Source organism: Podarcis filfolensis (assembly GCF_964270895.1).
Source record: "Podarcis filfolensis genome assembly, chromosome: Z".
Classification (NCBI taxonomy): domain Eukaryota; kingdom Metazoa; phylum Chordata; class Lepidosauria; order Squamata; family Lacertidae; genus Podarcis; species Podarcis filfolensis.
Genome location: NC_139617.1, coordinates 28999772 through 29025946, shown reverse-complemented (window position 1 = coordinate 29025946; position 26175 = coordinate 28999772). Strand labels below are relative to the sequence as shown.

The 26175-nt window shown below is 40.1% G+C and overlaps 1 protein-coding gene across 11 annotated transcripts in view; it reads left to right on the top strand.

Annotated features, from left to right (window-relative positions):
* Positions 1-20047, top strand: part of ATRX (ATRX chromatin remodeler) — a 91875-nt gene extending 71828 nt beyond the window's left edge. For 9 of the 11 annotated variants that reach the window (XM_083596232.1, XM_083596230.1, XM_083596231.1 and 6 more), the window contains 10 exons: positions 2288-2435; positions 2629-2729; positions 4163-4271; positions 6379-6556; positions 7450-7644; positions 11008-11157; positions 12147-12272; positions 12707-12802; positions 14578-14706; positions 17018-20047. In XM_083596232.1, coding sequence (XP_083452358.1) covers positions 2288-2435; positions 2629-2729; positions 4163-4271; positions 6379-6556; positions 7450-7644; positions 11008-11157; positions 12147-12272; positions 12707-12802; positions 14578-14706; positions 17018-17320 — 1535 coding nt within the window. In that variant the 3' untranslated portion in view covers positions 17321-20047. Of the gene's footprint in view, positions 1-2287; positions 2436-2628; positions 2736-4162; positions 4272-6378; positions 6557-7449; positions 7645-11007; positions 11158-12146; positions 12273-12706; positions 12803-14577; positions 14707-17017 lie in introns of all 11 variants that reach the window. The other 2 variants (XM_083596228.1, XM_083596229.1) reach the window with 1 other exon arrangement.
* Positions 20048-26175: the final 6128 nt, after the last annotated feature.

Here is a 26175-nt window from a genome sequence, read left to right as displayed (position 1 = left end):
AAGACTCCCCCCCCCCCCCAAAAAATTAACAATAAGTAACACACAACTGAAGTAAAATTAAAGCCACAAAATTAAAGCCACATATTTATAGTACTGCCTAAAGAATGTAGGTAACATAAATAAAGTCAACCCTGGAATCTTGTATCAAGTTATAAATTTGTAGATGTATTTGTGTATGTGTTGGAAGTCATCACAGTGAAAGGAATGCAGATAGCTAATGGACCTCCAGTATTTTCCAATTTTAATTCAACTCAGATCTAAAGTTTCGCATCAAAATAGCTCCACAGTCCAAAAGGCATCACAGCTAACTGAGTGCAACAGTTAAACCTTTCCCTCACTAAATTTTAAATAGCAGACCTCCTCCCAAGCTAGGAAAATAGCTGGTAAGGAAACAGCTAGCTACTTTAAATGAATTCAGATCTCCAGGGTCTGATGAGCTGACCCAATGGTACTAAAGGAGCTTGTAGATTAACTCTTGTAGAGCTTGTAGAGCCTGTCTATTTATGGCCAGATGAAGTCTCTGCAGACTGGGGATGAGCAGATGTCCTAAAAGGGGAAGAAAGGACCCAAGTTTCTATTGATGAGCTTGAATTTGAAACCAGAAAAGGTTATAGAACAGATGATTAAATGCTCATTCTGTGAGCACTTAGAAAAGGATGCTGTGGTTACTAAGACCCAGCATGTGTTTCTCAAAAAACAAGTCATGCTTAACATGAGTCAGCAGTATGACGCAGCATCCAATTTGCAGACACCATCAAACTGTGAGGGGCAGCTAATGCCACAGAAGACAGAATCGGGATTCAATATGATCTTAACAGATTGGAGACTAGGTCCAAACTAACAAAATAATTTTCAACAGGGGCAAATGTAAGGTTCTATACTTAGGTAGGAAAAACCACTTTAAAATTATAAGATGGGGGACATTTGGCTTGCCAGTAGTGGCATGTGGAAATGTTCTACGGGTCTCAGTAGGTAACGAGCTGAACATGAGTCAGTGTGTTGCAGCAGCAAAAAAAGCTAATGCTGTTTTGGATGCATCAACAGAAGTACAGCATCCAGATCAAGGGAAGAAATAGTACTATTCTCTTCTGCCTTGGCCAGACTACACCTGGGGTACTGTGTCCAATTCTGGACACCACAATTTTAAAAGGCTAGAATGTATGCTGAGGAGTGGGAGACCAAGATGATCAAGGGTCTGGAAACCAAGCCTTAAGAGAAACAGTTGAGGGAGTTGGGTATGTTTCACATGGAAAAGAAGAGGCTAAGAGGAGATATGATAGCTATCTTCAAACATCTAAAGGGCTGTCACATGGAAGATGGACCAAGCTTGTTTTCTCCTGCTCCAGAGGGTAGGACCCAAAGCAATGCTTCAAGTTGCAAGAAAGGAGATTCCGACTAAACCATCAGGAAGAACTTTGTGAGAGTAAGAGCTTTTATACAGTGGAATGGACTCCCATGTCTCCCTCAATGGAGGTTTTTAAGCAGACGTTGGATGGCCATCTATCTTGAATGCTTTAGTTGAGATTCCTGCATTGTGGGGGTTTGACTAGATGACCCTCAGGACCCTTCGAATATCTACAATTCTGTGATTCTATGAATTTGGCATAGGGATTTCTTAGCCTTTGAGTTCCTTAAAAAGAGCCCTCTGGGGGTTTAGGATGGGTAGTGCACCACCTCCACTTAATGAGAAGCCTCCACTGATATGCAGAAATTAGAACAGAAAATCATGTCATTCTTGGAGCTAACATGAATTCCCTCCAGTTGTGAACAGTGGGAGAGTGGTGGAAAAAGTGTGGTGGAGAGAAGTGTGCAAGCCCCCCCCCCCCCGGCCAGCACAAGCTGGCAGGGCTCGGGGAATATTGCCTTCTCCTGAAGAGTTTTAAGCCCTTGCTGTAATTAGAGTTTCAAATGTTGTAAATGGTTCATGTTTCAGAGGAAATGACAGCTGTGTAAGCTATCCAGATACTGTGTTAACTGTATTAGAAAACATGGTAAGCAATTTTGAGTTAAAACCAACATTGAAGACGTTTCCCTTTCGCTTTTTTGAAATGCATTTCTTGCAGTCAAGGCTGAAAAAGTTTTGCTTACTGATTTATGCCTTATGGAAAATATGTCAATAAAGCAGACATAAATACATGATGCAAAACATACAGCATTACTGCTACAGGCATTTAAAACAGGATAAAAGCAGCATAAAATCTACCACAGTAAAAAAAACAACAACCCTGAGAAATGTCTTAAGATACATATATTAAGGTGTTTGTTTGATTTTTGTATTTTCCCATAGGTAAAAGTGCTTCCAACCCAGGCAGCCCAGCTCCAGATTGGTACAAGGATTTTGTCACTGATGCAGATGCTGAAGTGTTGGAGCATTCTGGAAAGATGATGCTTCTTTTTGAAATTCTTCGCATGGCTGAGGAGCTCGGGGATAAAGTGTAAGAGTCATTCTGGAAAGATTCCAAAGCATTTGTGCTTTAAGCAGACTTGGCTTTTTAGAATTGGCAGATTTAGATTAACATTCTGCTTTATATCCATAAAGTGTGTCAATGATACTGAGAGTGGTGAGGCAAATTGGTGTGCTAGTTAAATTGAAAACTAGTAACTATTCCTCTTTTTCTCAACTTTCAGCTTAGTGTTCAGCCAGTCTCTGATATCACTGGATTTGATAGAAGATTTTCTGGAGTTGGCAAACCGGGACAAAGAAGAAGACAAACCTATTATATATAAAGGCAAGTGTAGAAATGCAAGATTTGCAGAACTAGAAGAATTGTGAGACAAGTCATTTTTTAACTACAGTGGTACCTCAGTTTACAGTTGTACTTCGGTTTACGAACTTAATCCCTTCCGGAAGTCCATTCTTAAACCGAATCTATTCTTATACTGAGGCGCGCTTTCCCTAATGAGGCCTCCCGCCGCCACCGCCTTTCTACCATTCGGCTTCCATTTTTAGACCGAGGTAAACTTCACAAACTAGGACACTACTTCCGGTTTTGTGGAGTTTGTAAACGGAATAGTTCGAAAACAGGGCTGTTCTTAAACTGAGGTACCACTGTACTGTTTAATTTTTGGGTTTTAAACAAAAAACTCGTACTTGGAAACTTAAGGAAGTTCAATAAGGAGAAAGGTTTTGATTTTACAGAACAAAATTGGTAAAACAAAAGATGTATTAGGAGATAGGATTCTTTCAAGAAACTGTGTGTGTTAGAGGCTTCAAAACAAGGTGGTAAACACACAGCTTCTTTTGATTTCTGCTTATTAAGATAACTGTTGAGTGTTATAGCTTAGGTTTTAATACTTGGGCTCCAAGGTGGTACTTTCTGTCACTTTCCCAGTCTTCTATAAATCACAACCCAGAGGCTCCTCTAGCATTAAAGCAGATCAAGAGATCACCATACCTCTCCTAACTGGTTTGGGATTCTTCTCTTTCTCTAAACGTTCTCTTCCCTTCTTACTGTATTGAGATATAGAGTGTTCTGTAACAACTCTTCTTTTCCTGTCCCCAATTGAGCTTCCCAGTTATTCTTCTTTGGCTGCAGATATTTTCCTCAGAGTGGATGTTCAGGAGGTATACTCCTATCAAGCTGAATGCCAAGAACTGCAGCTCTCGCCTCGAACTGCTTTTCTTTTCCCAAAGTGCTAGCTCAACCCTTCTGTGGCTAGCTGTACCCACAGCCAATCAGAGAGAGGCTCCAGCTAAGCACCGTGGTGAAATTCTGCTGCACTGCACCACTAAACTCTGGTCTAGCTAAGCTTTCCATCACAACTTTGTTTGTTTGAAGCATGCATATCATGCAAGCAGCTCGCATTTGAATTTATAAACCATATCATTATTTACTAAGTTCATTCATAATAAATGTTTTCCTAATCCTGCTTATCTTCCAGTAGGTTTCATCTGACTCCTATTCTCCAAAATAGGGTCAGTCAAATTTGAACAGTTTGCCTTTCTATCCCTTCCATAAATGTGAATTCTTTAGATTGTGAAAATATATCTTACTGGACTTTGTAAACACATCTTCCAGGGATACAGTGTGGGCAAAAGATTTGGATTATGCTGCTCAGCAGGGAAGCTAAAGAGGAAGAACTGTGGGGGTCGGTAAGCATAAGACTTGCCCCTATGTCTTATTCAATTGATATATAATAATTTGTTTTTTTTAATTCCTAGGTGAAGGGAAATGGTTCAGAAATATAGATTATTATCGTTTAGATGGCTCTACAACAGCACAATCAAGAAAGAAGTGGGCTGAAGAATTTAATGATGTAACGAATGTCAGGTAAAAGAAACCCACACCCTTTTCTGCTTGTAAATTTATATAAGTGATAAAAGTATATCTTTTTCAACCATTGTAATGCATCTAGGAAATGAGCCCTGTGAAGCAGTCATTAGTGCTGGGGCACTTTGTTCCCCCAAGCTAGTTTATAAATGCCACAGACTGCAGTCCTATACTCACTTGCCCAGGAAAAAGCCTGTGTTGCATTGTCAGGAAATAAAAATAGTGGGAATTAACTTACATGTAAGTAGGTTTAATATTGAATCTTTAACCGCAGCAAGTCACACTTGCTTTATTTATTTCATAAAATTTATATAGCGCTTGATTTTTTTAAAAAAAGCAACTCTCAAAATGCTTTACAAAAAGAACAATTTACCTGTAAAAAAATTATAACCTTCAAACAATAATTAAAATCGACAATAAGCTAAAAACTAGATTAAAGCACATTTTAAAAACAGTTAATTTCAATAAAATATTTTGAAGAGTTAATACATATTCTGACTTTGGCAAGAATCTCCTTTGGGACCAGACCACGCAGAAGGCGGGAGAGCAGGAAGACCCAGTTGGGCTAGGCCATCCTACTACACCCAGAGTCCATGTGACTATTCTGAGCCAGCCTGTCATTGGCTAGTAGTTGGTTTGGAGTAGACCTAAGACATAATTCCCTGCCCACCCCTCTTATTAACTCCTGGGTCTTTTATTGGGGATCCATCCTAGGCATTGTTCAGTGCCTTTTGACTTCCTCTCCCTCCTTTGGGGGCCTTGGGGTAAGGGCCAGTTCAATTTGGGGGCTGATATTCCTGCCCCACACTCTAGTTGACAACAGTGGGTGGAGCAGCATACACTGTCTACTTTCTTAGTAACTGTCCTTCCCCAATAGCCGTCTTAGCAACAGCAGCAGTCCAGCACTCTGAGACTTGGGGTTGCTGTTCCTGCTGTTCCATCTGCCATCAATAAAGTTGTGGCCTATTTTAACCCACTCAGTTCCTGTCCTTGTTTTTCTGGTCTTGCTTTGGTCCCTGCTGCTGGCATAATTAGTTACTTCCTCTCTTAATGAGAAGAAATGCATTTGATGTTTGGATTTCATTTAAGAAAGGGCTTCTGTCGCTACGTTAAAGGCTTCCTGTTGAGTTAGTTGATTATAGGTTTGTGCTGACACATGTCCCGCCCTTTGATGTGACAAACTTGCTGTTCACAACACATGTGTGGATTTAGACAATTTTTGACCATAGTAAGGTAAATCTCTCTAGTATTCCTCTGCATGTGAGTGCTGAACTAAAAAATAAATAAATCCTTATGTAATCCTTATTGTAACTTGCAGTTTTGCAGGGAGACGGGGAGCATTCAACCCCCATGCTTTCTTCAGTTTTGATCAGGCTTACCTATGCGGCACTAACACCACCCCCAATGTTTGTTTCTTATTGCATTTGTTAGGTGTTTTATACAAAAAAGAATTGCCTTAAAGTGACATAACATCAAAATAAAATACAGATAAAAGAAAAGGAAAAAAACCCAGATAAACGAGTTTAGTATTGTGTGCACATAGTCTCTTTCACTAAATATAGTTTTCCAAGATTTCAAGTGTTCCACTCAAACTTTTTGATGTATATTTATAACTGTCTTCCACAGAATGTAGATTGCTTCAGCAGTATGACCAACAATCACCCCAGCCTGTTAAAATTTTGTTTTGCTTTTTAGTTTGACAAACTGTTCTGATACCTTGAGACATGGCTTGGTGATTTGGAGCTCCTTATGGGCACATCTGCTCCGTCCTGCTCTCATGGTTTACTATGACATCAAAGTGGCATTTACTACAGTAACTGCCAAGTGTTGTTTTCACTTAAGCAACAAATTTAAATTATGGGCCAATGTGAAATAAGGTACAAGGATGTCTATGGGCATGAGAATTTCCCAGTAGATGAAAAATACTACACACTATAAATATTGCAAAAATAAAACACAATAATATCACATTTTTAAACAACCACCATCTTGTTTTGTCACTCAAACTAATGAATATTCCTTTGATTTGGGGAGGGGAGGGAAGTATCTGTTTAAATTAATTAGGAATGATTGTGAGAGGAATTAAAATTTACTCTCTTTTTTGCAGAGGCCGTTTGTTTATTATCTCTACTAAAGCAGGATCCCTTGGAATAAACCTGGTGGCTGCAAATAGAGTAATTATTTTTGATGCTTCTTGGAATCCATCATATGATATCCAGAGTATTTTCAGGGTTTATCGCTTTGGGCAAAATAAACCAGTGTTTGTGTACCGCTTCTTGGCTCAGGTAGGTTTGAATTAAATGCTTTTCATGTGATGTGTGTATGGTTCTAGATAAGTTCAACAATATCTTCTAGAAAATAGTGTGGTATGACTAGATTCACCCTTGTTTTTTGTCTTCTCATATTTGTTAGCTTCAGTGTAGTTTTAGACTTAAGAAATTGAAGCAAGTTTCCAGAAGAAAAATCAACCATACCCACCATGTACAGTGGTACCTCAGTTTAAGAACAGCCCTATTTATGAACTATTCGGTTTACAAACTCCACAAAACCGGAAATAGAGTCTTGGTTTGAAAACTTTACCTCGGTCTAAGAACGGAATCCAAAAGGTGGAAGGGAACTGGCAGCGGGAGGCCTCATTAGGGAAAGCGCCCCTCGGTTTAAGAACGGACCTCCGGAACAGATTAAGTTCTTAAACCGAGGTACCACTGTATATTCTTTCAAACTGTGTGACTTGACATTCTCAGAAATTTTAGCAAACACACAAAAGTTGCCCTTCAGCAACTCAGTGGTGCAGTACCTCTAAAGACAGAGGTTCCATCCAATTATTCATGCATTTGTCATATTTCCCCCTTTAAAGACATCTGAACCAGCAGCCGCCACCACATGTTTCATTGCAATGAATTCTGAAAGGTTTTTAAATTTTGTTTGATTTACTTACTTGCCACCTTCCATTCAATAAGGTTTGAAAGAGTGGCATATTTTTGCATCAGGTGAGTTAAAGTGTTTTCTTTCATCTTGAAACTACAGCCAACCAGCTTCATTGGGTATCTCGTTCGTCAGCAGTAGGGTGTGTGTGTTGCAAAACAGTGGCAGAGAGATTGAGGGAACTCTGGGTTGGTGGTTGGGGTCTCTCATATGTGTGTGTGGACATAAATTGTAATGTATTTTTGTTTTGAAGGGAACAATGGAAGACAAGATCTACGATCGTCAAGTAACTAAACAGTCACTATCTTTCCGGGTGGTTGATCAGCAACAGGTTGAACGCCATTTTACCATGAATGAACTCACTGAGCTGTATACTTTTGAGCCAGACTTGTTGGATGATCCTAATTCAGAAAAGAAGAAAAAAAGGGATACACCTATGTTACCAAAAGTAAGTCAATATGTACAGTTAGCACCTACAATACCAAAATATTTAGGTATGTGCCTTTTTGTGGGAGTAAATATGAATTGTCATGCAGAATGAAACCAAGGATCTTTTTAGCCCTTCTGTCTGTCTTGAGCAGTACATGCAGGTCCAGATCCACTTGCTCGCTATGTGAAAAGAATTATGCCTGATCCTCACTATAAACTCAGAACACTAGGAGTTTGCTCACTTAATTATTTTCTTGCTTGTTTGATAGTAGGCAGCAGCCATTTTCAGGCAGAAACCAGGCAGGCAGGGAGGGGGCAAGATTGGATGAACCAGAGAGTAGGAGAGATCGGACAAATCAGGTCTTCTTTCTACATTGCATTTCCTAAGTCCAGGCATTTCACTTGCAAATTTGGCACTGTGAAATTGAAGTAGGAAATGGGGGGTGGGTTAGCATTACAAAATCTCCACCAGAATAAAAGGCGTGACCTGCGAAAAATAATGAAATGGAGTCATCATTCTGCTGCTAATCCCTGGACTGCTTTCCACATAACAGTTTAATTCACAGAAGTGGTTTTTGCAAGTCACTCCCATGACAAGTGCCTCAAAGTGTGAAGGGTTGCGCTCTTGCCTCATTCATGGGATTGCACAGCATCCAGCTTCTTAGTTTCATAATGGCTTAATAATGTTCTCAGATGTGTATGAGGATTCATTTCCTGGAGGATTTATTTAGCGGGCTTGGCTTTCTCTGCCAAGTTTCTTTTTTTAAAACCTGAGTCCTCAGTTGTACATTAGGAACTCTTACATACTTCATTTCATTCATTTTGATTTATTGCTGCCTGACCAAGAGAGCTACCTAACAATGTCTCAGTGCCAGTCCATATTGTACATTCCTTGGAACTCTTGTTGGCTTTTATTGCCTGCTAATTTTTGAGTCCTGGGAGATTGCTCCTTGAATAGAATGCCCTGACGAATTCTGACTCACCACTCCCATAATATCTAGTAATGGTTCACTTTGTTGCACTTAATACTACATTACCAAGCAGTCCTAATGATTAGAACATTGCAGCCGCACCTGAAGCACTGCCAGCAGTTTGTTGTGTTTTTACCTTATTTTACAAATTTCCTATGCTGCTTAACTTCTGGTGAAGCTTCCAGAATTGCAGGTTAGGGTTCCAATTTTTTTTAAAAAAATTAATAATCAGTGCATACATTTTTTTCTATCTATACAAGAACAAAAAGTTCAGCCTTTTAGATTCACTATTTTGGCCCTTAATTGGTCACTTTGGTAAAAGTAAATTGAATATAAAAGGTCACAACTCCTAGTCCCCACCCCCTTCAGCTCTCCTTAGTTTGTTTCCATGCTTAGTTCCATAAGTACTGATGTTACAGCACAGTGTGCGATAAAGAAACCAGATATTGCTGAATGTGGTATAGTACTGAACAGTATATGTTAATGAATTGCAAAAATTCCAAAAAGAGCAAAAATTGCCAAAGTTCATTTATTTGTACCATGTCTGGAATGGAAATCAATCCAGCAAATGAGGGGGTATTTGCGGTTGATGCTTTCACTCTGCAGATGATATGTAAGGTTGTGGGAATTTTTTTAACAAAACAATTTGCATTGTGTTTTCTTTGCTTTGAAAAGAAGGGAGACTTGTTGAGTGCAATTCACATCAGAAAACAATATTCCTATCAATATTGAAGTGTTTATTGATGAGTTCATTGAAACAATGTTTCAAGAATCATGCAAACGTTAAGAAATGTTTTACTGGGGCATGTTGGTGGGTGGTTGTTGAGGTTTTTTTTAAAGTACTGTTGAGTAGAGATGTTGAGAAGGCATAACTTTACATTCTAAACGGTATTTGTTGCCAAAATGCATTATTCATCTTGTTATCTGCTGTGGTGAAATTACATAACTTACATAATTAATGTTACATTCTCTGATAGTATTGCACCCAACAAGTTTCTCTCACTCATCAATTTGAAGATTGAATATTTGGCAGGTTGGTTTCATTGCCTAACCCTGTGTTAAATAGAAAGAGATGTTGCAGTGTGCTTCTTAAGATTATGAGCTTGAAATTATTGGACAACTTTCAGATTGGTTCATGAACTCACTAGTTGAGAAGTATCTAAAATGATATCTCAACTGAAAAAGTAAATATTTTTATCCTGTGCTTAAAGGAAAATTGAAAGAACACAACTTTCTTGGGATATCATCTTTATGAAAAAATTCAAAGTTTTATTTTGGGAGGAAATAAGTTGGAAAATAGAGATGATTTTGGGGGGCAACTTTTTAGAAATTGGCTTTAAAAGATGGACATACATTGTTTCCCAAAGCTGAACTTGTTAGTGAGATACTTTCGTGGTTCTTACTTTTCTACACATGTTGTTGCTTTTGCTCAAGCTGTCTTTATACTGAAACTTAGAATTTTTTAATGTACAGATTTGAAAAGCAGCTGGGGAGATTTTGTATGATACTGTATAAAAGCCGTTTGTAACATCAATATTCTAGCAAAGATATTTTACATTTTTGAAATAAATCTTGACACAAATTCCTTCATTAAATATGCACTTTGAATTGTAGGAGACCATCAATAAATAGTTTATAAAGTTTTTACCTTTCAAGCCTTGACCTTTATTGAATACAAGTTGCATTTCAGACAAAGAAATGCAGATCTACCCAGTTGCGTATAATTTAAACCACATTTTGATGACTCTGTTGGCATGGTATATATGGATTAAATTGCACTGTATTCAACAGTATTGTTACCATAGGAACAAAGGCAAATGCATGTCTGAGAACTCTCCAGCCATTTTAAGTCCTCTTACGTAGCATGGAAGAGAGCTCCTTTGTGCTAATTTAATTTTTGAATCTGGCCTTTTTTCAACTTCCATCTACATAGTTTTACTACTCTAGTTTTTGTTCTTCCCAGTTACTAATATGCTTTGTGATCAGTTTTATTCTATGGATGTGTTTGGGGCTTTGTGACTTAAAAGTGGAGGTTATATCTCACCTGAAGACAAGGTGCCTATCTGTCCTGTTAGCCCTGTAACACCTCCCCCCTGAAACAGGTTCACAGTTCGGGTGTGCTCCTGGAATCAGCTTTGAGGCTGGATGCCCAGGTCTCTGCGGTGGGCAGGAGTGCATTTGCACAGTTAAAAACTGAATTCCCCGCCCGGGGGGAACCAAATTGGACTTCAAAAGCTAAATTTCACCAAAAGCTTGATTAGGCCATAGAAATGAGACTGCTGAGGAAACAAACTTTCCTCCTTCCGCTGCTTTAATATCCCCTGATGAGAAGCATGCATCAGGACCCGCCACTTGCCATTAAAGAATTTTTATATGTGCTTACTGAATGTTCTGGCATTTTTATTTACCAGGATACAATTCTAGCTGAACTCCTCCAGATCTGCAAAGAACATATAGTGGGCTATCATGAACATGATTCCCTCCTGGACCACAAAGAGGAAGAAGAATTGACTGAAGAGGAGAGGAAGGCGGCTTGGGATGAATATGAAGCTGAAAAGAAGGTAGGATGCCTTAAGCCATTTAGATCAATTTTGTTCTGTGACTCAGACAATTGTTCTGCATCTTCAGTATGTTTGGGCAAGGTATACCTCAGAAAACAGGAGCCTTGAGTTTCCAGTATAGACAGATTTTAGTAGATGGATTTGGCCTGTGATCAAAAAATGCATTTGCTAGAGGAATCCTTGTAGAGTTTGGCTGTTAAATGTGAAGAGCTCTTATTGTTTTCACTGCCCTACCCCAGTACTACTAATTTGTTATTGACTGGATTGACAGTGAAGCACTGCTTCATATAAACCACACAAGAAGGAAGACACAGTTAAAATAAAGATAAGCAAAAATCAGGAATTCTTCATGCCCCAGTTCTGAATATATCATTTCAGTGCCTTGTTAAGGCATTTACTATGATTTCACACATTTGGTTTGGGGCTTAAGCAAAACTGCACACTGTATTTCCAGAAAAATAAGTGTTATCCATTGCTATCTGTAAAAGACCAAACATCTCCTTGCCCCTCCAATTACTAGAAAGCCCTCCCAAAATTTTGGTTTGGTTTGTTGAAATAAGCATATTGTGATGACTGATGTCTACTTGTGCTTGGTGAGTCTGCAGAACTGAGGAAGGTAGCAGCCTATTTCCTAAACTACACTCCTACATTCTTCAAGGGGATGGCGCCAGAGCCCAACCTAGTAGTAATCTTATAATTCAAAAGCATCAATTCTTCGGCAATCCGCCTTCTTTATGGTCCAGCTCTCACTTCCATACATCACTACTGGGAAAACCATAGCTTTAACTATACGGACCTTTGTTGGCAAGGTGATGTCTCTGCTTTTTAAGATGCTGTCTAGGTTTGTCATTGCTTTTCTCCCAAGAAGAAGGTGTCTTTTAATTTCGTGACTGCTGTCACCATCTGCAGTGATCATTCAGGTGAGTACCAGTCATATATTCTCAAACCTTCAGCTTTGAATACTCAGAAGAGCTACCTCTGTTTTTCAGGGCCTGACGATGCGTTTCAACATGCCAATGGGGGCAAACATGTTCCCCACCAACTTTAATGCTCAGGCTCCATATATTCCTTTCAATTTGGCAGCATTGTCTGCTATGAGCAACCAGCAGCTTGAGGTAGGTGGGAAAGTTTCAAGTACTATTAACATGATAGTTGCTTCATGCTGAGGATGCCTTACATAGTCATATTATTGTGCCCGACAATGAACCTAGTTCTTTTGCTTCACAATGAAAGTGCTGTGTGCATTGACTTGTAAGATGCTCGTTTCTAGGCTGTTTTGTGAAAGTTACTCCTTAATGTAGTTAAATAAAAACCAGAGGAGCAGAGTTGCCTCTCACAATTAAATTGTTTACGTGAGAAACACAGTAGTGTTTGAAATTATTTTCCATTCAGTAGCCCAACATGTGATTGGACATGTATGTAATTGGACATGTTAGTTGTATCATATGGAAGCATTATAAAGAAGCTAGGTAGGAATGGAATTTCACTATATTTGTAGATATCTTAATCTATAGTTATTCAGCAACTCTTAATCATACTTTTCTTTCAGGACCTCATTAATCAAGGCAGAGAAAAAGTTTTGGAAGCTACCAACAATGTTACTGGAGCAAGAATTCAACCCCTTGAAGACATCATTTCCAGTATAGTAAGTAAACTCACTGCTGATAAGAGCCATTTTTGCTCTGAGGTTGCATACATTTCAGAGAACTGCATTAAATGCTGATTATAGCTTGCAGTATGTTTCCCCCCCTTCCTTCAGTAATACTAAGATTGCAGATTAATCAATTGGCTGCAGTGCTGTGAGAAAGAAATCTGTTTCAGGCATTTTAAAAGCCCAGTCCTATGGTAATCTACTTATAAACTATACTGTATCTCTGGGGTCAGGAACCTTTTTCAGCCATGGGCCGGTCCACCGTCCCTCAGACCATGTGGTTGGCCGGACTATATTTTTTGGGGGAAATGAATGGATTCTTATGCCCCACAAATAACCCAGAGATGCATTTTAAATAAAAGTACACATTCTACTCATATAAAAACACGCTGATTCCCGAACCATCTGTGGGCCGGATTTAGAAGGCATTTGGTCCGCACCCGGCCCACAGGCCTTAGGTTGCCTACCCCTTCTGTATCTGGGGGAGCTTTCTTTAAGGGAGGCCTATGTAGGATGACTCCATTAATTTGTTTCTTTATTGTCTTGGCCAAGTAAACTCTTCTAAACTGATTTCTGTTATAATATCGCATAGTATTCAGTTAAGTGTTAAATGGGATGAATGACATCTGAACACAATACAGCCATAGTTAAGTTCTATTTTTTTCTTTGGAGATGTAAGCACATACTTCTAATCCATCAGTCAAAATCAGTGGAGCTTTTAAGTGTTTTGGAGTTGCAGGTTGTGGGTTGTACATGAGGTTATGTTAAGATTGTTGCAGACAATGATTGTCAACTCTTACTTTAATGGATGACATCTATATATTTTGTGGGGGGGGAGGACTTCATAAATAAGGTTTGTGCTAAAATGTTACTAAATCAGCATCCTATCAGCAGCCAAGCAAAATATGCCATTTTCAATTTGTAAAAGATTTAGGATTTATATTATATTATGAACTGAAACTGTATTTGCATAATTTTGTATCAGCATGATCTACTTTCATTTTTATGAATGCTTCTTTTTATGAGCAGCTTAATAAAATAACTGTCTGTTTACATTTCTGCAGAATACCAGATACTTCTCTATCTGCATTTCCAAATAGTCCTTATCCCTTTGCAATTTGTACTCTCTCCCTTCTTCCTTTCCCTCTCCCCAGTCTACCAGCTGTCATTCAAAGAGGAAAATTCCACATATCTGTTGGGCATGCTAAGGTCAGAGAGGTACCTAACAGAGCGCTTTAGAACCCTAGATCCTCTTTAGAATCGTAGCCCTGGTACATTCAGCAGGCATAATCCTTGAGGAAATGGTAGATTACCCAGAGAACCATTACTTCTCCTCCCGTCTCTCAGTTTGCCTTCTCCACCTGATATCCAAGACCTTTGGGACACCTTGCTCTCACCTGTTCTCACATGTCTTGTCCAAGGTGGGTGCCCCTGACCTCCAAGCAGCCCTTCTGCAGCTGTTGAACTGGAACAAGCACCACCCCTTCCCTCTCTACAGCATTACTACCAAACAAGACACTCAGGTAGAGATGAAGAATATGTGAATAGACAAAACCTGCACATGAAGGAAAAATCCCAGTGACCCATATTATGCCTGTCTTCAGCCAGAGCAGTTTGTTGCAGTGTCTCAGCAGATTGATTTTAGACCATTTTTTGAAAACTGAGTTGCTGTATTCTCAAGGCAAAAACTCTCTGTTGACACATTTCAGGACAAATTGAGGCTCTATAAGAACTACTGCTAAAACCCTCTGTTGTGTTTTCATTTGCAGTGGAAGGAGAATCTGACGCTCACAGAGTCCCAGGTCCAGTCTTTAGCTCTAAGCCGACAAGCAACCCAGGAGTTGGATGTTAAGCGCCGGGAGGCCATCTATAATGATGTCCTGACAAAGCAGCAGATGGTAAGACTCACAAACACTTCTTGATTCAGGTAGACTCATGGAAAAAACAAACAGGGCAGTAATGTAGAAGCACATTTGAAAAGGGGAGCTATTAACTGATTTATCCCACCCCAAGTGCTTACAAGACCTTTATTAGCATTGTGGATATCAATCTTACACCTCCCTAGGTCTCACTTGCAGGTTAGAGGCATCCCTGCAGTTACTTGAGCTGTAATTTACATAGTGTGATGCAGCTTGCCTTTCTTGCTCCTAATCTGCACCAGCTCTTTTTTAGCAGCTTAGATTTAGCTTGGTGAGAGCTGGGTGTTTATCACCTTGCCAAGAAATCCTGCTGCAGAAAAAAAGATGTCATGCATAGGTACTGTTCAAGTGAGTTTTAACCATATGTAGTACTGAAAAGGTTAATTTTTATATATTTTTTTAGTTTTAAAGAAAAGAGGAACTTTATATGGCTCAAGAATGAGAGCTAGTTATAACAACAGAATTGAAAATCTAATGATACTGGGTCTTCAAATTAGCTCCACCTGTATCACCGCTAATCCCAATTGCAATGCATCCTTCCATGTACACACCTACAAAAACAAACCCAAGTTGATGTGAAAAAAAGAAAAAGGCCTATATACTTTGGCTAATCTCTATAAAAAGGATAACTCTATTACAGCAGACCAAATTATGGAAAAAATGAGAGGGTACAATGTGAATTAGCTATTCATACATCAGGTTATATACATTTTATTTCAAACCAAGCAATTAAATCCCAAGCACTCACATCATGGCATCTTCTGAAAAAATATTTCTAAATACAACTCAGCATTCCCCAAAAAATTCTGCTGACACTACATAAAATACTCAGTGTTCTGGCCACTGAGTGATGCTCAGCTACTAAACAACTTTGGGAAACTGACCTAGACACTAAAATTGAAGAAGCTGACTGGAACAATCTGCGGGCAAAAAAACCTTTTAAAATCAGTATCAACCCACATAAGCTAATTTATAGATGGCATGTATCACTGCTTAGTGTTGCTTTCATCCTCCATCCACCCTCCCACCTGTAATATGAAGATAGTTTTGCTGCCCTACCTTAACAAGGCTGTTGTAAGAATTTCAGAGATAGTCATACCTCATGTTACGTTTGCTTCAGGTTGCGTGTTTTCAGGTTGTGTCCTGTGGCGACCCGGAAATAACGGACCAGGTTACTTCTGGGTTTTGCCACATGCGCAGATGCGCAAAATGACATCACACGCATGTGCAGAAGCGATGAATCGTGACTCGCCGATGCGCAGACACGGGTTGCGTTCTTTTCAGGTTGTGAACAGGCCTCCGGAACGGATCCCATTCACAACCAGAGATACCACTGTAATCTGTTTGTTGAGCCCTTGGGGTAGGGGGTCGAGGATATTGTGTTTTTTCTTCTTTTTTATGTATTTTGTGTTTTTTCTTGTATTTTTATGCTTTGAACCAGCCTGAGATCTAGTGATGAAGGGTGGAATAATAATAATAATAATAATAATAATAATAATAATAATAATAATTCTATGTAAATACTACTGCAACAAGGAAATTTGTTTTATTCTCTGTATTTTATTTTAAAAGCACTATGCAGACCTTGATGATCAGTATAAAGTCAATATAATTCATAGCACTTCTGAAAGAAAAATCAATTTCTTTAGAAACAGATATAAACAATCTTGAATGAGCAGAATTGAAGTAGTCCTTCACCAGACATTATTGATATTCTTTTCAAGTTCACCTCCTTGCTAACCAAATACTTTTGGCTGGAAATCAGTGCTTCTTAACACTAAGGAATTAACATGCGTGTTATGTAAAGTCTTGCAGGGTTTTTCATGTTATATGAAACCTGAAACTTTTTCCGAGGCGTTCTGTCAGACTGGAAGTATTTTCTCGTGTAGTGTTTGCCACAAAATACTTGCTTGGTCATTCACATAAGAATTTTCAGGTTGCTGGACGGGGGGTGGGGTAGAGAGATGGAAAATGGTACTAGAGGAGAGAATGTTGTAACTGATATATGGGAGCAATTTCACAGAGAGTGCTTGCCCCGATGGCAACCAAGATAAAGGTTGCTTGCAAAACAATGGGTGAGTCATTAGGGGACTGTGGTCCGAAACGGTATTGCTAACTGGTGCCTCCAGTCACTAGCTTGAAAATGCCGCCACATTAGTGATGGTGGTAGCGGTGCAACAAGTATCAAGTTTCAGGTTAAAATCAATTTGTCAGGGATACTGTGGCTGAAGGGAAAGGCATTATTGAGACAGGTCATGCCCTTATAACAGCTCCACTTTTCCCTCCACAGCTAATCGGTTGTGTTCAGAGGATTCTGATGAGCAGAAGACTCCATCAGCAGTACAGCCAGCAGCAGCCACAGCAGCTGACCTACCAGCAAGCAGCGCAGCACGTGGCTCAGCAAGCAGCCATGAGTCATGCAATGATGCCAAAGCCGGGTTTGATTATGAATCCTTCCAGCTTCCAACAGATAGATATGAGAGGGATGTATCAATCTGTTGCTGGTGCAATGCAGCACCCACCCCCCTTGCAGCGGGCTCCTCTTCCAATGAGCGGCAAAGGCCCAGGACCATCCCAAGGGAAACCAATGTGATTATTTTGCACTAAAAGTTTTTAAGGATTGTTAAAATCACAGAGTGAGAGAGAACTTTTTTATTTTTTTAGGAATCAATGGCTTAACAGAACTCAACTGTTTAAATAGTTTGAATGATTTCCGCCCCCCGCCCCCAGCTTAATCGGCACGTTCCATTGTAATTATTCACTTTGTTTTAATAAGACATAACGCCCCCTCCCCGATATTTAGTGGTGTTGCCTAGAATCTTCTTACATGTGTTGAGTACAGGAGATATCCAGTTGTTTTCAGTGAAAACAGGTCCTTTCCATAACATTAGGGGCTGTACAGGTTTCCTGTTTAAACTCCTATGCTTGCTGTTAATAGCCATAAAAACAGCCATTAAATGGGAGAAACTTAGTGAAGTAACACAGATCTGTATATTTTGGTTGTCTCACACACAAATGTGCACAGCTGAGTTCTTGGTTAAAGTTGATTCCTCAAATTATGGAACTTTTTATAATCTTTCACAAAATAGAAAGTGTAAAGACAGAACTGACACGGAAATTTATTCTAATCTTAGAATTTGTGATGGGGAAAAAACCATAAGATTTTAAAATGATCTTAAAACAGAACTGAGTGCAATATTTTTAAATACTACTGCTTTTAAACTTCCAAGTCATGCAGGTTTTTTTAGAAACTCTCTGCAGCCTTAAGTTAAAGCCTGAGAAGTTGCTGTTTCCTCTAGCCTTCTGCCACTTTTATTTCATGTATGTGATGGAATAATATCAATAATTTTTTATCCTTCACCAGTATACTTCCACCATGTGCTCGTTCCGATACAAAGCACATTTTTTTGACTCCTTTATACTGGTGCTAGGGTCTCATCCTGTTGCCGGCAGTAGGATGGTTGTGGACGGGCTAAGAGAAATATACTCCTTGTACTTTGGCGCTCAAATATGGTGGCAGTGGTTGGGATTGAGCCTGTCTTCAGTAAGCAGTTTTGAAATGGCTAGAACCATTTGCTCTTTAACCACATGAAGGAATGTGCTTTCACAGTTTGCAGTACTGTCAAGAGTTGTGAAATAATTCCTTGTTTTATAGATAAGAATCTCATTTTACCCTGTATTCCTTTCCCACCCTATTTCCCCCTTTTTAAAAATATAAATATGAAAGTGGAAGAAACAGCTTGGGTTTTTTTGTTTTTGTTTGTTTGTTTCTGTGCTGGAGGGAGAAGTAAATTTCCAAATAATTATGCTTCATTAACAGCTACTTTTACAACATGAAAGTGGAATAGTTGTCTGTTTTCTGGGCTTATGAAGACCCACTAAATCTTTTTCTCGCTTTAGTCTAGCTGATGTCTCCAGAAGAAAATACAGCTATTGGAACGCAGGCATAAAATTAAATGACAGGTGCATATGAGGCATTGGAGAAGGAGCAAGTAAAGAGTAGGGTTATTTTGGAGATTTATGAACGCTAGGTAGGATTCACACCACTGAAAAAGCAAGAGTTGCTAATTTGTAGTCTAAAATTTCTTATTTTTTATCTATAATGCGCTTTGAGTCCCTGTCAGAGAAAAAGGCAGGGTATAAATAAATATATAATAATAATAAAAGTTTGGTTTTATGAATCATTCTAGAAGAATGGTTACGTTTTATTTCTCCTATCTGAGTGAATCAGTCAGCACCCAGGCAATGTTAATTTTGGGAAAGATTCAGTTTTGCAGTGAAAATGCTTTGGTTGGTAATAGGAACACAGCTTGATCATTGCAGCAGATTTAACCATAAGTTGCTGTTTTCATCTCTTTTAACAATGGGAAGACATCCTGAGCCCTTGTTCAGCTAGTGGTGTGATTCATTTCTTTAATTTGGTGAGAAGGGAAGTGCTCAAAGATTGCTATATTTGCTTCAGAGGAAGTGAAAATAGAGATTCCTTGACAAATGTTTGAAGGCAAATGGTAGCTGCCCAGGATATTCCTACATTTTGTAAAATAGGGCTGGGAATCTGAGTGGCATTTTTACATCAACTCAGGAGACTAAAGTTTTCACCAACTTTTTAAAGACAACACTTTTTCTCAACCTCAACAACAACAGAAAAAAGGCAACTGGTGTGGATGAGGATGTCTTGGAGACAAGAAGCATTGAACTAAAACTTGGACCACTTTTCATACATATTTCTCACTTGGCATATAGCTGCATAATAACGTGCTTTTTAGTATAGCGTCAAGTTTTAACCAACATTTAATGACAGAAATGTCATCAGTTATTAAAAAAATTCATTTTTATATTTGTTTTAAATGTTTACCTAGTTGAAATAGCTTATATAAGATGATAAATTGTTGCTCGTAATACAGTTTTGCCTGCTAAATTCTCCACCTTTTGTAACCTGTTTATTCCTTTGGATGTAAAGCGTTTTTGCTTAGTATTGTGATATTGTACATGTTTTTGTCCCAGTTGCATAGTAATGTTTCAGTCCCTTGACCAGCTTTGGCTGCTGAAATCATACAGCTGTTAAGACTTGGCCTATGTTTTTATTTTGTTTTTAAGACAGTTTTTCAGTTGTGTATTAAATATCATAAGAGTACTGTAGAAAATATGTCACTTCTTATAAGGCTGTTTTGTAAAATATATATTAAGGACTGGAAACGTGTTTCTAAGGAGAAGCATTCAAGTATGGCAATACGCTATCTGTGTTTTCACCATTCGAAGTGCTGTTTGGTAGTTAAAGCTATTTAATATCTGATTTAATAAAGTGACCAAAATGGATTAATTTCTGTTGTGCTGCTTTGCTAATACGACAAGTGGAGCTCTTGACATAGCTAACCAGTGCCAAATTGGGAGATTTGAGAGACCCCTAGATTTTGATAAACCATAAACTTTGTCTGAGTAGTAATGTTCCTGAAACACTAATATTTATGACCTATATACATCATGGCCAAACATACTTCCCAAAAGCTGCATTTTCTATACAGTGGTACCTCAGGTTACAAACACTTCAGATTACAAACTCCGCTAACCTAGGAGAGTTACCTCGAGTTGAGAACTTTGCCCAAGGATGAGAACAGAAATCGTGTGCCGGCGGCACAGCAGCAGCAAGAGGCCCCATTAGCGAAAGCACACCTCTGGTTAAAATCAGTTTCAGTTTAAGAACGGACCTCTGGAACAAATTAAGTTTGTAACTAGAGGTACCACTGTTAAGAACAGACCTCCGGAACGAATTAAGTTCATAACTAGAGGTACTTGGTTCTCAAGCTTAATCAGTTCTGGGAGTCAGTTCAACTCCTGGAACCCTCCAAAACCCAAGGCATGGCTTCCGATTGGCTGCAGAAGCTTCCTGCAGTCAAGCGGAAGCTGTGTTGGACGTTTGGCTTCCGAAAAACATTCGCAAACTGGAACACTTCCAGGTTTGTGGCGTTCAGGAGGCGATTTGTTCGACAACTAAGCTGTTCAATAACCAAGGTACCACTGTACTGTGAGATGCACCTGAATATGGATTATGATCTTGTTAGTTCATCCATTCCAACAGCTCCCTGTAAAGCTCAGTTTGAGCAGCTTTTCATTTGCAGGTTTACCAGGTAACTTGCTTTAATTGCTGTGGAGAACCTTCAATTCAGTTCATAGAAACAGTTCATGGAACTCAACTTTTGCTATTCAAACACCAATATAAAAAATAACAAATATCCATCCTAACAAGACAAAGGTATCCCAAGTGTTTCCATTCATATTCATGGTCACAAAAGTTTTGCTGGATTTAAAAAGACAGGTACAGAGAGATGCCATTGTGAATCTTGTGTGTGGGAGAGGAAGGATTAATACTATACATTTATGCTTTAAACTGAGCTGGATCCAGGAACACCATTTCTCTGATCCTGCACACCCTGTAGAGCAGTATGCACTGCCTATACATCTTGCTGCTTCTCTAATCTGTAGAGGTTTAGTCAGATTTTTAAAAATGATTAAAAAACCCTTTAAAACATAAGCTGTATTAAAAACTAGTACCAGAAATGGGGAAACTCGGTTTTGCTTTCACAAACATCCACAACCACTTACCTGCTGCTTTCGTGCGGAACACATGCATATTGCAACCAGGTGGATAAGATCTATTGCATGAATCTTTCCACCTAATCATACCACCATATCTTGGAGAAATACTGATCCGAAGAAAATGACATATAATCAGTCTGCCACATGATCTGGGGGTTTTTTTGCGGGGGGGACGGACGGGACGACAAGTACTGGAACCTCAGAAAGCAACTCGAAGTGCAGTGCCATGGGGTGGGGAGCAAGGTACAGCGGGTCCTGGGTTTTCATACTGGCATTGTCTAGAGCAGGAATGTGGAGCCTTGGGCCCAGGGGCCAAATATGATCACCTAGGCCTCTATGGCCCTCTGAACTTTATCCAAACCACACCCTGCACCAGCCAGCTTATCCCCCCTTGGGGTTTTTTGACTGAATGGAACATACCCTTGAACTCTTGCTTTTGTGCCTTTCTCTTGCCTGTAAGGGAACAAGCCTGCTGCACTTTTGTAAAGTACACATTTGTTGCTCTGCTGATTTCCCCCTGTAGCCCTCCCACCAGTGATATGTAGGCCCCAGAAAGTTCCCCAGAAGGAAATAAGGCCCTTGGGCTGAAAGACGTTTTCCACTCTGGTCCAGAGCTTTAAATGAATCAAGAGTTGCAGGTCTCGGATGTTGAAGAAAATCTAATCACCTTTTGCTGGTGGTTCTGATAGCTTTGGCCCAGTGGCCAATGATAAATTTAACTTAGTAACATTTGGCAAAAAACGTGGCAAAAATGCTGGGAAGTCTGGCCTTGTGTTGAATGTACCTAGAACCAAGCGTCAGAGAGACCAGAACAAGCTGCTTTTAACTGGTCTGCAGGCAGAGAAGGGTATCCTGATTCCCGGGGGGGGGGGCGCTGCAGGAGGTGCGGGGAGGATGGCAGCTGCTAAAGTTCCTTTTACAGTGCGCTTGAATCACCAGAGTTCTTGGCTCTTTCGGTTTAATGGTTCCAGTGCTCTAATGAGGCATAATGACAACTGAAGAACTCTGCTTCAGATTTAAGAGAAACCCCAAATGACAGCAATGCTTGAGACCCAGAATTGAAGGGACACATGCACAAGAACATCAGAGGAGCCCTGCTGGGTCAGGCCAGTGGCCCATCTTGTCCAGCATCATGTTTTCACACTGGCCACCCAGTAGCACCCAAGTAGCACCCAAACACCAGAACCTTTTCATCTGTGGTTCCCAGCAACTGGCATTCAGAAGCATTGCTGCCATCATAGGCTATCAATGGCCATCTCCTCCATGAATTGTCTAATGATCCTTTGAAGCCATATAGATTAGTGGCCATGGATGCCTCCTGTGGGATCCATAATTGAAAGTCTTTCTTTTCTCTGTCCTGAATCTTCTAACATTCAGCTTCATTGGGTGTCCACAAGTTCTAGTGTTACGAGGCAGGGAGAAAATCTCTATCTACTCTGCTGTGCATAATTTTATAAACTTCTATCATGACAGCTATTATACCTTCTCTGAAAATTCCCACTAGAAAAGGGTGAGCATGCTGAATTTTTGCCCACTATGCATGTGCCCTCCTCTCCCCAAGGGCCATCCTTAAACCCTGCAAAGAACTCAAGTTTCATGAGTTATAAACCCAGCTATCCTACTGCAGCTCTTTGATCAATTGATCTTAGGCTGGCAAATGCTACATTTGCTAGATTAGATTGGAAGGCATTTTGCGGACAGGATGAAGCCTCCCTCTGAGCTTGGTGGCAGGATCTTCAGAGCTTCTTCAAGTAGGAGGAGGCATCCCACCCTCCAGACCTAAACCCTGACTGCGGCTGCGTTGTGTTGCTTTTTTCTCCCTTCTCTGGTGGAAATCCCTATATGTGAACATTTTATGCGTGGTTTTTCTTTTTCTATTGTTTTTCCTTCTAAATTTGGTGTATTCGGTGTATTTGAGACTGTCTGGGTGTTTTTTGTTTTTGTTTCTTCCCTACAAGTTTTTCCTGGGGGTGGCGGGTCCCCTTTAAAGGCCTTACCTTTCCTTCTTTCATGTGCTCATAAAAGTAAAAAATAAAACACCAAAAGATTTCTTTCCTTTTTTTTTTGCCTTTTCCTGTCAATCTTGGAACCCTCCCTCACATTCATGCTGTTAGGGGAGGGGTCCCCAGGTTGACTGCCACAGCCAGTTTGATTTTGTGGAGGTGGTGAAGATGCTCAAGGCAAGGGCATGGAGCATGGTGGGTCCTACAATCATTGAGTGGGAATGCCATTTTCTTTCTTTCTTTCTTTCTTTCTTTCTTTCTTTCTTTCTTTCTTTCTTCCTTCCTTCCTTCCTTCCTTCCTTCCTTCCTTCCTTCCTTCCTTCCTTTCTTTCTTTCCCTCTCTCCCTCTCTCCTTCTCTCCCTCTCTCCCTCTGTTTTAAAATCTCGGTAAACAGAGAATCAAGGAAATACTCTACACAATAATTGTAGATGTGATTGGTGAATACCATGTTTGATTGAAAATGTCATGGAAGGATATGAGACTTCAAGGAAGTCATCAGTCCCATGTCCTGGCTAATGCCCTTACTTCTTTAACCAGTTTTTCTAATAATGCAATTGGCCATACCTTTTGTCACCACCCAGAAATTTGCAGATATTCTAAGCCTTACAGCCTTTCTCAACCTGTGGGTCCCCAGATGATGTTGAACTACAACTCCCATCACCCCTATTTAGCAAGGCCAGAGCTCAGGGATGATGGGAGTTGTAGTCCAACATCATCTGGGGACCCACAGGTTGAGAACGGCTAAGCTTTCCCAATGGAGCACAATTTTCTTTTTCTGCCCCAGCTTACTGCTCCATTTTAAGGCGAGATCCCGCAACACTCGTTTTGAGCAGAGGACCTGTTCTGGCAACTTTGTCACTTCGCCCTGCATTTATACCTCCCCCCCCCCCAACCACCCGTGTCTGTGTGGCCAGTGCAACCCTTCCAACAAACCAGATGTGCAGTGATTTGGACCTGGGCTTGGTGACATTCTACAAATCCAGGCTCAAGAAAACCTGAAGATCTCTAGAATAAAAGCATATGGACAACAGAGCTCCCACCTCTAGATAATAGGTCAGGTAAGTATACCAAGGAACCTTCCTGAGTAGAAATAGCTGGACACCATTTTAGATGCTTCCTCCAAAGGAAATTTTTCAACCCAGACTAGAATCTAATGTTGATAACCAAATAACACAGCAAGACCTGATGGAAACAGTAAGAGGAGGAAAACAATATATTCACTTCACCCCAGTACTATTGAGGGAGATGTATCTGGGAGCAGAGGAGTTCAGGTGAGCAGGGGGCACTGAACTGCAGTGGTTCGGGGTAGGGGAAGGTAAGGTGTAGGAAGTGGGGCAGGCCAGGTAAGGAGCACACAGTACCCTGGGGAATTGCAGTTGTCTATCAGCCAGCCTTCAGGTATATGGCTCTTGCTGAATGCCAGGATGGCTATGAATAAGACCTCCCTCATCCATGATCTCATTATGGATGAGGAGGCTGATCTGGTCTGTATCACTGAGACTTGGGTGGGTGAACAGGCTGGAATTGGTCTCATCCAGCTGTAGCCACCTGGATACTTGGTGCAGCATCAGGGCAGACTTGAAGGTCATAGAATCATACAATAGTAGAGCTGGAAGGGATCCCGAAAGCAGACGAATCTTGAGGTGTCCGGAACACTGTCTAGTCCTGTTATGTTGGATGAGTTTCCGCTAATAAGCCTCAAGAATGTGGATCGGTGGGGCACTTGTGCTCTGGACCTTTGCCCCCCTTGTCTGACAAAAACTAGCAGGGAAGGTTAGCTACCTGGGCTGGAGAAGTGATTGATGTCTCATTGCGAGAGTGGGTAGTCCCTGCCTGCATGAAGCAGGCTGTATTAGAACCACTCCTCAGGAAGTCCTCGCTGGATTTTGAAAACCTAAGTAACTACTGGCCAATTGCTAATCTCTGTGGTGGCTCCCCACTTGTACAGCATCCTACAAGTGTCCAGGGACACTCACCTGGTGCCTTCATTAAGTATCTTTAGGCACCAGGCTAACCATTCCTCTTCTCCCAGGCCTTTGGCTAATTAAATAATTTTTGGCCCTTTAAACTGGTGTTTGTGTGTGTGTGTGTATTGTTTTAGTTTGTTGTTATGGTATGTGTTATGTACTGAAGTTCTCACCCTGGGCCAGCAGGGGGATACTGTAGATAGTTATGCAAATAAGGGATCAAAAGTGACGTTCAGTGATTGGATAGTTTTAGAAAATTGTTACAGTTACATGGTACTGGAGCTCTATATAAGCAGGCTGGCTGAACCCTTCAGTTCAGTTCTGTCCTAGCCTGTGAATAAACAAGAGCTGTTTGAAGAATCGCTGTGTCGTCTGATATGTTCACCCACAACTTAACAGTATGTATTTTTGTGTTGCTATATTGTAAACCGCCCTGTGATCCTCAGATGAAGGGTGGTATAAAAATTTAATAAATAATAACATTCTACTAATATTAATACACCACTAATTCACCTAACATAGCAAAGACCTACCTGAGCCCAGTCTTGGCTGGGGAGGGCGGGGTATAAATAAAAAATTATTATTATTATTAATAAAGCAGTTTACAACATTAACATGATAGAAACCATACAATAAAAGCATTAAAACAGCAAAAAAAAAAAAGTTAAAGGCAAGCATCAACAAACCATTGTGGGAGATATACTCTTAAAAAAAGTTTTCATCAGACATTTAAAAGTTGGCACAGAAGGCCTACTTAATCTCTATTGGCAGGGTGTTCCACAGGACTGGGCAAATGACACCAGAGGGGCAGTTTCTCATTGTTGTCAAGTAAGCCTCACCAACTCTGGGAACGACCAACAACGTTCCTGCAGGTGATCACAGT